The 12,385-nt window shown below is 31.8% G+C and overlaps 1 protein-coding gene across 1 annotated transcript in view; it reads right to left on the bottom strand.

Moving 5' to 3' along the window:
- The window catches only part of LOC134681373 (potassium voltage-gated channel protein Shaw-like), a 39,059-nt gene extending 28,197 nt beyond the window's left edge, over positions 1 to 10,862 (bottom strand). Inside the window, exon 1 of the mRNA XM_063540976.1 lies at positions 10,742 to 10,862. Within this exon, the coding sequence (XP_063397046.1) occupies positions 10,742 to 10,774 (33 nt within the window). The 5' untranslated portion in view covers positions 10,775 to 10,862. The remainder of the gene's footprint in view (positions 1 to 10,741) is intronic.
- Positions 10,863 to 12,385: the final 1,523 nt, after the last annotated feature.

The following is a 12,385-nucleotide window of genomic DNA, read 5'->3' as shown; positions in this document are numbered from 1 at the left end:
GCCAAGGCTCCGTGTTGAAGGCCGTACTTTAACCTATAATGGTTTACTTTTAAAATTGTTGTTTGGATGGAGAGTTGTCTCATTGGCACTCACACCACATCTTCCTATATCTATAAACCCTGAAAGAGAACTCAAACCTAAATAAAAAAGAAGAAGAAAATTTGACACATTTCGATTTAAGAAGGTCCCGATGGGGGTTACAGATGAGTTGATAATGATGTATAGCTGTTTAACGTCCAGTGACAAATACATGTGCCTATTCCGGACCCGAACATGCTCATGTAATATAAATCAAATATAACTACATCAACAAGTTGAGCCAGATGTTCTTATGTGATAATTCATATGGTAACAGTCTGCCTGCAGAAAGATATACAACCATAGGGGGAAAGGGGGCATACCCAGACACACAATTCGGACTCCGAAACGACTAGTCTTTCATCTTATTCCTTACTTCCGATGCTTAGATGAATATCAGCAAATGCTATTTTATAGGCTGTATTTGTTCCTTTGAGTCCCCTTGCCTTCAAGGCAAACACGCTACAACGAGACCATCCGCACCGACGACAAAATGTATAGGGTTGATGATCAAATTATCGCTGACTCGACAAAAAAAAACAAATACAAAAATAACAAACAAAAAAACGAAAAAAAAAAAAAAAAATAGACTTATACTTTAAATTGAAATAGACACATATTATGTCGAATAGTGACAAATCTTATGTTGTAATTGTTTTATAACAATGATGTCAACTATAATCAATGATTACGGATTTCGGTGACTCTATATTTCTGTTTAACTTGTAATAATTATACATTGAATTTCATGTTTTTAAGAACTGTACCTTTTTATATATCCAGTTGTCTTTCCTTGTCTCTTTTTACCAAAGAATATTTAATAACTGAATTCACATTCATACTGAACCTCAATAATTTATCGCAAAAATTCAAATACATTGCCCTTCTTTTGGAAAGAAATGTGTTCATGGTTCAAATCTTTGGCTAAACGTTCATATGTAAAGGAACTACATGTATTATCGTGATAGCGTTATAATGATGTTGACATACCTACATTTTTCATGATACTACAAACAATGAAACAATTTATGTAAAAAAAAAAGAAAAAAAGAAAGAATAAACTAAAAAGAAAGAATAAGGCAGGATCGGAGAGAGTAAAAATAAAAAATCAGGACAGAGATAAAAACATTTTTTATCCTAGCTCTTCCATCTTTCACCTGAAAATGAATTGGTAGCTCCCTAGACCATTTTCAAAACTTTTAAAGCGTCAGCGCATCTGTTACCCCACAAGGGCACTATCGAAATAGTATATGGAAAATTGTGAGAAGTGATTTGTGAAAAATCACGAGTGAAACTATCTCAAATAAAACTACACAGATAAAAACTTTCAAAAGAAACAATAAACGCGCAAAAAATGACGTGGAACAAAAAATGGAAAAACACAGAGTATCTTAAAGTACCTACGAAAACTCTTCTTGCGTTTAAGTAATAAAACATTTAGTACCGTACAATGTACTTCCCAATCAAAATGAACAAACCTAGTCGCCCATTTTTTTTAATATACATCATCACTATTTTATACCCCAATACATTTTTTTTAAACAGTTTGAGCTATGATGGTAATGGCAATTTGAAAAAAACATTCTTTTTTTTTTTTGGTCGGATTGTTGTCTCTTTGACACATTCCCCATTTCCATTCTCAATTTTATATTTAAATTCTTATATAAATAGAAATGTATTTACAAAGTTCTATATAAAAATAAGGAGTTGTGGTATGAGACAACTATCCACAACAATTCAAATGGAGTACTAAAAGATGTCAATCTCCCATACAGACAGACTCGTCAATCTCAATTGAGGAGGAAAGGACGACAACTCTGTCTGTATAGGAAATTGAATAAATGTAAGAACTTTTAGACAACCTTACGGCCTTCAACAACAAGAAGACCCCACACTGGAAAGTCGGCTATAACAGGCGTCGACATGAAGTATATAAACTACTTCAATTTAGAAAAATTACAGCCTAATTGATTACAAAACAATATATGGAAAACAAATATGACAGACATGAACCAACAACAACCACCGAACAATAGGCACCTGACTTTTAACAGGCACATATAGAATGCAGCGGGGTTATATATGTTTAAAGGCGCCAACCCTCCATAACCTGCTTATATTAATAGTCATCCTACGATACAAAATAAAACATCTATAAAAATAACACTGACCGGAAGTTGCAAGATATTTATACATCCTTAAAACAAAACAGACACACAGTACAGACCTGAGAGTACTCGCAGTTACCGTGACCGTTGGTTCAACGCAAATAAAAACTAGCAAACAGTTTTAAAAACATACATCTAAAACTAAAACATCATAAATAATATCTATACCTGTTCATTCATACTGAAACTATCATGGATTATGAAATTTGCTTTTTCGGAAAAGCAACTATTTAAACAGGGGAGAAACAAAAACAAAAACGTTTTTCAGTTTAAGAATAATGATGAATATTATATAATAAACTATTTATAATCTTGTTAAGAAGTTTATTACTTGTATATACATATGATAATTGCTACGAATTACTAGTACTTGTACATTAATTGTGATGTTATTGTTATTTACTCAATATTTACCATAGTACTATATACATGTAATAGTTTGTTTTCGATCGTCCTGATGCTTGTACAAGACTTTCTTATAATACAATATAAATGTCTAGACCCATCTGTAATAAAGATTTAACATCAGCTTCTTGTAAACTTCTTGTGAGGAATTGAGAGGGGATATGATGAAGGCTTCTATGATAAAGCTATCATATCCAATTATCACTCGTTATAAAACATATGAATTGAACCGAATATAGTCAACTAAAAAAAAAACAGTCAATAAGCTGTACGGTACGGTAACCTATAGTTGTTAATGTCTGTGTCGTTTTGGTCTCTTGTGGACAGTTTTCTCATTAGCAATCTTACCACATCTTCTTTTTTATAAAATCGTTAAAAAAACTCATAAGTCAGTATCTTAAAAATAATTGTTATGATTATCTAATCTGAACAAATTTTAAGAATTGTCATTTTTTTTTTAAATTGCATAGCATTTGATTGAAAACCAGACAACATCTAGTTAGAATTTTATTTTACTATTTAAACATGTGTGTTTATAATTGAATCTAAACAAAATAAGTTGTATACTTACATTTTGAGGTATATTAAGACATGCATAGCCGTTTAAATGATAAGCCATACTAACATTTACAATATAAATGGTTAGTAATTTAGGAAATAGAGAAGCTACAAAAATTGTTCGGTCCATTTCTCCGCCAAAACCACAAGAAAAAGTTTTCTCTGGTGATAACACATATGCATAATCTATAAAATAATTCGTAGAACTCTGGAGGCGAGACGGGTAAAAACAAATTAAGAAAAATAGTCACAAGTTCAAGACAATAGTTATATCTTAGTGTAATTCTTCAGTAGTTTTTAAATAAATCTAAATATATATTTTTGACTTAAGTCTATTCCTCGCTTTTCAGTTACTGATCAGGAAGAGTAGACATCCTTATGTTTTTGAGCATCATGATATTTTTTTAGCATTTTTATTTCACTTAAGAGTGTATTTCTACAAACTCTAGTGTCTACTTAAGGTTTTTATATTGATGTACGATATACCAATATACGTCTTATTATTCGATGTAACCTTAAGTCGTTTGTTATATTGCAATAAATGCTATTTATTAACTCCCTTTATAATGAAACATAACAATCCATTTATTGCAATAATCTAATTATTACGTGTTATGTTTTTAATATTTAATCATTTTTATACGCCCGGGACGGAACGTATTATGGTATACCGTTATCCGTCCGTCTGTTCGTCCGTTCGTCCGTCCGTCCGTCCGTCGTCCACACTTCGGACAATAACTCAAAAACACCTTCAACAATTACCATGAAACTTCAGTGAATTGTTTATATCTATTGATGTAAGCTCCCTTTCAATTTTTATAAATTTCAGATTTTAAGTTTTGGATTTATAGGGCTATATTCATAAAAAAAGGTGATTTTTAACACTTCGGACAATAACTCAAAAAGGCTTTCACCAATGTCCATGAAACTTTGGTGAATTGTTTTATATCTATTGATGTAAGCGCCCTTTCAATTTTTATAAATTTCAGATTTTACATTTCCGTGTTATGAATTTTAATGCTTAAAAAAGGGGTTATTTTTCCAATTTTGGGACAATAACTAACACTTTCACAAAATTGTATGTATGGATGAAAAATTAAGACAACAAACTTAGTTAATTTTGAGGTAGCCTTAATAGTGCCAATTTTTTTGTGCATTTTTATTTATTATTTGGGGGGGGGGGGGGGGGTATTTGACAGGGCTCACACTATTTCTAGTTGATCATATAAATTCATTTAAAGCATAAAAGACAAGTTAAAAAAGCAACGGGCGTATCATGCGCTAAAGCGCAGCCCTTTATTTGTTATGTCCATGTTATGAACAGTTAATATTTTAAAACTGTATTATTTGTTATACCAGGATGAGTAATATCATCACGGATAAGTAAGTCAGTCAGCTTCCGGTTGCTAGCGATTAATCTTTGATTGGATAATTGATTGAATCTTGCTTTTAAATGTCTATTGGCAAATACTTCATGCATATTCATGAACTGCTCATTTGAATAAATGATACTGTTGGTAGATTCTGCAAGGTAGGTTCATCATGAAAGGCGAAAAATTCGGAAGTCAGCGCTGAAAAAATAAATGCATGTACTATGCTGGATGTTTTTTGCAAAACAAAAGGCGGATTTAGGGGGTGGGCAGACCCTTATTTATGGAGAAGCATTGGCTGATATTTTAGGGAATACTGAAGCATGACTGGAGCGGGCATCCTCTTAGGCAGACAATGGGTCCATACCAACCTACAACAAAATTTCTGAACCCACCACTGACCATATGACACTTATTGGACATCTCGATTAGCTGACAAGGTTCTTTAACGTGCAAAGAACGTAGCATTCTCCTTATTGAGATGAAGAATTTTCAAAAATTGAAATATTTAAAACAATTTGTTTTATTATCCTCCTGTACTTTCAGAACAATAACATTACATACCGTACAACAGATGCAACAAATGTGATATAGGTATACCAAATTTGGAGTCATCTCTAAAAGAGCCGTTTCGATATTTTTCCATTAATTGGATAGTTTTCATAGGTCAAGTTTTTAACGTTAAAAGCACCAATATTTTTTTTTCAATTTGAACCGCTTTCGTTCTTCTATACTTATAACTGTGGTTGTTCGTATATTATATATACTTTTGTCATTCGGTTGTTTATAATAAAATTAAAACATTCTTCTTCGTACTTTATTTGGCCCTTTTAACTTTTTTTTATTCGAGCGTCACTGATGAGTCTTTTGTAGACGAAACGCGCGCCTTTCAAATCAAATCAAAATGTAATCCTGGTATCTATGATGGGTTTATTCGGAACCAATCTAACAATATTGAGTTTGAGATAGTCGAAGAAGGTCTGTATCTAAAAAAAAAAAAAAAGACTATGACTATACGATTCTTCCCCAGTCAGAAACCACATGGTTGTCTTTTGCCAAATATAAATATGTTGCTGTCATTTTGGATTTTGTTGACAGATTGTTACATTTAATTGCTACTCTGTAAGTTTTCGTTATCGTTTGCAGATTTGTTGATGATTTCTGTATTAATTATGCAACGTCTTTACAGATTTTTATTTACATAATAAACATTAATTGATGCTGATGTTTATACAGAATACATTGCAATTTGTTAACAGTAAGCATTTCGTATCGCGATAACCACGTGATAACAAAGATATCCACCTGCGATTGACCATGGAAGGACACTCAAATTTGATAATGGTATTCATTGAAATTTTAAGTACATGTAATAACTTCTTTGTTGAAATTTGATTAAACAGCTGCGACAGGTTTTTTATTCTAAAATGCTAGCATCATGCACTATCAGAAGCAATAATTGTTTAATGCCTCGTTCACACTTACATTTAATTCGAATTCACAAATGTATACTCCGCTATTAAAGGGGCACTAGGTACGAGACATATAATAAAATCTTAAGTATTTTTGTTCAATTGTTAATGAAATAGTTTGTCAAATTAAGTTGAGAAACATTAATGATTAATTGTCCACTTCCGATTGAATATCGACCTCGTTGAATCGATAGTCATGTGAACTTCTTATATGACCAACGGAGGTCTTCGGAGCTCAAATCAATAGTTAATTAGATACAGAAAAAAACGAAGCTACATATTATCGAGCCAATGCCCTGTTAATTGTCTATAATTTTAGAATTTTTATAATATTGATAAATGTTTTACATGGTTATATAAATCAAATATGTGCATTTGAGTCAAATCATTGAACACGAAATTGATAGCTAGTACCCCTTTTAATAAAGCAAAGTTATGTTTTGGTTTGAAAAGGCATTCAAATAAATTAAGAGAGAAATAGGAGAGTGAGACGTCAGACGCGTGAATCGTCTCAATCGAAATGCTCGAATTAAAACAAAATTGACTAGCCAAATTACACACGAATTTAGGATCATTGCAAGGCAAACGGCCCGACCAATTGTCCCAAATACGCGTACGGCCACTTATGACTATTGTAGATAATTCAAAATTAAAAAAAAAAATGAAAATGAAAATAAAAATAATGATATCAATAATATTTCATGTCAATACAAAGTCCGGCAACGTCCGGCCACTATAGCAGATATAGAAAATAAAATTACGCAATTACAAGTTTCCAATGAAAAAGCTGGAATGTCACCTTAAACAAAGACCGAGCATCCCTTCATTTATTGGATGCACAACCATATGCCTCTATCAATAAAAACCATAATTCTTTAATTATGACCGAAAACGTTAATACAGTCAAAATGAACATTGAAGGCCGTACGATGATCTATTATAGTTGTAAATTTCTGTGTCATTTGGTCTCTTGTGGAGAGTTGTCTCATTGGCAATCATACCACATCCTCCTTATATACTGAGCCGAGTTTCGATGATTTATGCATGTCTCCTCTGACTAAAGTTAATCGGAAAGGATATCAATTTAACGCTATATTAAGAAATTTGAGTATTATCTTTATTGATTATATGTTCTTCATGAATTAATACATAACGAAATATGTATTACTTTGAAGGTATTAACACTTCTTCTTTTAGTGTTATTGGGTGATTAAGAAAATAAATACTTCCAATGACGAACATTTCAGAAATATCAAGGATTTTTATAGTAATGTACAAATCCTCTGGATTATTCATGACGATAAATCAAAAGAAGTAAATGTTCGAGAAAATTTGTCAAAAAATTTACAACCGAGTAGTAAATATATCCGATTTGTATATCAAGTGAAATGCTTAGATATAGAGAATACATTTAAAAGTCTTACAATATCAATTAATGCCTGTACTATTTGCCACTGGAAGTTTCACAAAACAATGAATCAATTTGTGCGTGACTGAGTAAAACTTGTCTCTAGAGGGAGTATAATAACGTTGTTTTTTTTTTTACTTTGAATTATGTTAAATTGTTACTTGGTTTTTAATTAAAAATAATGACAATTAGAGTCTACACCACTGCGAAAGATTCCTTACACTAACCAGTGTTCTTGTCTCGTTGTTTTCTTTATTTATAGTGAGGTGTGAGGTTCGGCTCCGTGCTGGAAGCTGCTTAATTCCTGAGATGAAAAACAGCAATAAAAGAGCAGATTTTTTGCTTTTATTTTTCCCAAGTGATTTTATATATATAATAATTTTGCGTCATCATATTATCCACAAGACACCATATCAACTCTTATCTATTACTTTGATGTGTTTTAAATCGAAATTAATGCTTAAAATAAAATCCACTTGGAAATTCATATACTAGTATAATACAAATTAACTGCGCATATATTGGTAAAAGCAATATTTTAAAATGTCCACTAAAAAAGATATGATGGCCAATGAGACAACTCTTCACATGAGACAAAATGATACAGAAATAAATAACTATGTACATGTTACGTATCACCGTACGGACTTCAACAATGAGCAAAGCCCATATCGCATTTGTATTGCGATTTTAAAAGAAAATTGCACACAGAAATGTTTTCTTAAAGGATAATCGTGGGAATCACTACATTTTGTTTTAGTTTACGCGACAATTTTGACTTTTAAACTGTTTTCCATCAACGTTATTTATACTCTAAAGTTTGAAATGAGCTACGGTTAATTGTTTTTATAAATGATTTGTGTTTGGCAGTTTTGAAAATTTTGATAATGATCTCAATAAATTTACACAGACCATGCTGTAATTCTCAGTTTGCAACATTGGTTAATTGTTAATTAATTATACAAGATGTTCACAGAAATCTGATATATTTCGTTTGCTCTGATTTTTTTTTTCTTTTATAAATGAGTGTTTATCGTATTATAGCTAAATCAATTCATCATAGATGTACCAGGATTAAAATTTTGTATTTGCGCCAGACGCGCGTTTCGTCTGCAGAAGACTCATCAGTGACACTCGAATAAAAAAGTTAAGAAATTAGTTGTTTTTTAATTATGGATTAATAGAATTGCAAACAAAATGTGAAGAATTATTCTACATTTCTTATAATATATTGCTAAAATAAATTTCATAAAATCCAACGAAAATGAAGAAGTAAGACATCCTAGGTGGGAGGTTTCTTCAATGAGAAAGCAATTAATAGTTATTATCATTTGTAAAAAAAATATAATGTTGCATATACATTTTCTGCACTATAAAGCAACTTGCATCTTACTATTAATATTGGTTATAAGCAGTTTTATTTCAATATATACGAATTGATATACTATTTACCATTAATTGAAATTTAATCAGTTTGTCGCTATGGTGACAAGGAAATTAGTGCCAAACGCACCTTACAGTTATAACAGTAACATTGAACGACAGTAACAGTAAAGTACTAATTAATTAATTGTTATAATTTGTATTTTTTCGTATTTATGGTATGCATTTAGTAAGCTCTACATCATATTCCCCGTCTCATTTGACATATAAATTTCTAGCTATCTGTGTAAATATCACGCAATGTTATTTTGCGTCAAAAATAGTGTTATCATGGATGTCTTGTATGTTAACAGTTATTGGGAACGAGAAGTTAACAATTAGAAAGGTCAAAATATGATATATAGCGTAATTGCCATTCTAAAAAAAGCACTGACACATCAAGAAAGTAAGCACCTATACTGAACGACCTTGGAAAATGGTCTGCAAATAGCATAATAAAAATCAGCAAGGTTGTTAAGGCATTTTTTGAAATATTGTTTTTATAATTATATCTATAAAATGTCCCTATTGAATATTCTTTTAAATGAACATTAAAAGAACATAATGCTGTTTACACCAACGAGACAGCAACTTAACGTCACAAACAATCAAATGACATCTACGTGTCACAATACAGTCTTCAACTAGCGTCATGTGTCAAAGTCCAAATATAGATGAAACAAGCGAAACTGCGAGCTACTGCTCTCTGATGATACCCCAACCCAAATATTTCGGTAGACCGGAAGTTGTGGAGTGATGAATCTGAAAACTATAACTATGTATAGGACGAAATCAAATTAAACACAAATACAATGGTATAGGCTCTTCAAAGTGAGTCAATCGGGAAGAAGATCGAGGAATTTCGACGACCAATGAAAGAAGCGGTATTTTAGATAGAGAAAGTTCGATTCATAGCTGCAGAACCGTAGCTCTCATGTCCTAATAGTATTTGTGACTTTTTGCACTAAGGGCTACGGTTCCGCAGCTAGGGCCTTCATAGAAATGAAAGGGTTCGTTATCGTACAAGAGGCTTTTACTGTTCTCGATGCCCACGAAAACTATGTTCATACTTGGCTGTGTATAAAGCTTCAAGGACAATTGGACGTTCTTTTCTAATTTCCTTCAATACGCAATTGAGAGAAGAGTTTGACAAATGAGATACAGTACACAAAATTATCGAAGTGCACCGTAAGGACTTGAGCTCAATGCCGAACTAATTGGCATTTATGTTGGAAATAACGATATATAAAATTATGTAATATTTATTATTCTTGTTTGAGTAAACAATTAGTTTGTTTGTTTAAAAACATTTTCATCGTACAATGTAGAGCTGTTCGATATTGGTATACTTTAGAATAGTACAAGTAGGACATGCATGTCATGCATGGAAAAACATCTACGCACCACAAATTTACTTTGATTAATGCGAATTATACATACATGTAACAGTGATGTACTGAATGGCAAATTCACTAATTGATTCAGAAAATAATAGTTTTCTAAATGACAAAACAATTGATATACTAGTACTAGTATTAAATATGTAGTATTGTGGTTAGAGTACTTATTATTTGTTGTCCAATAACCGCGATTTACGAGCATGAACCTAACAGCATCACAAACTATACTTTGTGAGATTTTATTTTATTTTATTATTATGACCTAGTCAGTTTGATACTATTTTTAAGAATAAGTTAATGTTAGAAGTATAGAAGAAATGATCGAAGACGTTCGGACTCCTTAGGATCGCGACTGCAAAAGCAATATAATATTGTAAAAAAGCAAAAGTGTAAACCGCAAAATCATCTCTTCAACTTTTACTCAGAATGCAATTTCATACTCAAAGACCTCGTGACTTACCATCTCTACGACTGTTTCCGGTACCAATAACATTTTGAGTAAAATATCAGGGGAAATCCTTAAAATTCGGACACATGAATAATCCTTTATAAATAAACGAAAATCGACACATTACAACCATTTAAACTAACTGCTATACCACAGAGGCACACTGACGAAATTTTGAAAACGTGTCCAGATTTAGACTACATTGTATATTTGGCTGTCTAATTTAAGCGCTCAAGACCCAGGGTACAATCGCGATGCATCCTGGGAAATATTATGAAATATTTATAGTATAAAGCACTAAGTGAGTTACCGCACGTTTATCCAAACAATTCACATTAGTGTTACGAAATAGATTTTGGTCGTTATGTAAATTGATGGGGCGACTGCCAAGACACTTGGCAAGTTATGCAGTTTAAATGCCATGTGTGTAAACTCGACGTTGGCCTTATTGTAAAACTATTTTTTAGTTTCCTGAGTGCCAAAGTATAGTTTCGCCAAACACGTTGGCCATATTGTAAAATCATTTAAGTTTCCTGAGTGCCATTGTATAGTTTGAAATTCGACAAACACTTTGGTCTAATGTAAAAATTATTTTAGTTTCCTGAGTGCCAAAGTATAATTTCGACAAACACGTTGGCCTCATTTTAAAACTATTTTTTTTTTAGTTTCCTAATTACCAAATTATTGTTTCGACAAACACGTTGGCCTCATGTTGAAATTTTACTTTTTTTTTCTGAGTGTCAAAGTACAGACTCGATAAACATTGGCCTTATAATAGGATAAAAAAAAATCTTTCTTGATTGTTAAACGTATTTACATGTGTTTTATCAAAGTAATTTTCGGAACTTCAGAACCGTACTTAACTTAATAAGCTTGCAGATTGCTACAATTGTAAAGAAAATAGAGTTCCGGAAATTTATTTTTTTCTACTTAAGTTCATCTACTTATGGTGCACACAAGAAAGTGTTGATTAACATGCTTTCTTTGTGTACGAAAGAGTAGCGGAAGAAACCAATGGAATTTAAAAACGCAGAAGTCAAAAGAACTCGGACAATGCCATGACGCCTCTCAGATCAATTTCATCATATTTGGGATGCATTTGAAATTATATTATTATTAATATCATGAAAAAAAGTATTTTAAGTTTGATCACTTTATATTGACAGCTATCAATGTTAAATTCCATTTTCATTACAGCCGATTGCATTGAGTGTGTAGATAAAGGTAATACCTTTGGTAAGCTTGATGCTAGCTGAACTATGAAGTCATAATTAGGTAATGTATACTACCCTCCTTTCGCAGTAGCTTAGTCCTACAGACAGATAGATTGGTTATCTGTCGGACTAGTATACTCTTAATTGGGGATGGTTTACCTAACCTTTCACCTTGAAATGAATATAGATGCACTATATATATATTATTACGATCGTAAATACATTTTTTTTTTATCAAATGACGACTATTATACCCTACATCATTCTCCTTTAGTTAATATCTTAAATGAAACATGAATTCCCCAAATATTGACGAGCACAGACCGCCTTACTACAGTAATAGTTTACTGCTAGTATTGTTAACCTTTTGTTCCTTATGTAATAAAAGACAATAAAATATTTACTCTTGTGTATTCGGGAGATGTAAACAATTGTCATGAAG

This window comes from Mytilus trossulus, chromosome 8 (genome assembly GCF_036588685.1).
Source record: "Mytilus trossulus isolate FHL-02 chromosome 8, PNRI_Mtr1.1.1.hap1, whole genome shotgun sequence".
Lineage (NCBI taxonomy): Eukaryota > Metazoa > Mollusca > Bivalvia > Mytilida > Mytilidae > Mytilus > Mytilus trossulus.
The sequence above is the reverse complement of the archived record's forward strand: the minus strand, read 5'-3'. Positions and strand labels throughout refer to the sequence as shown.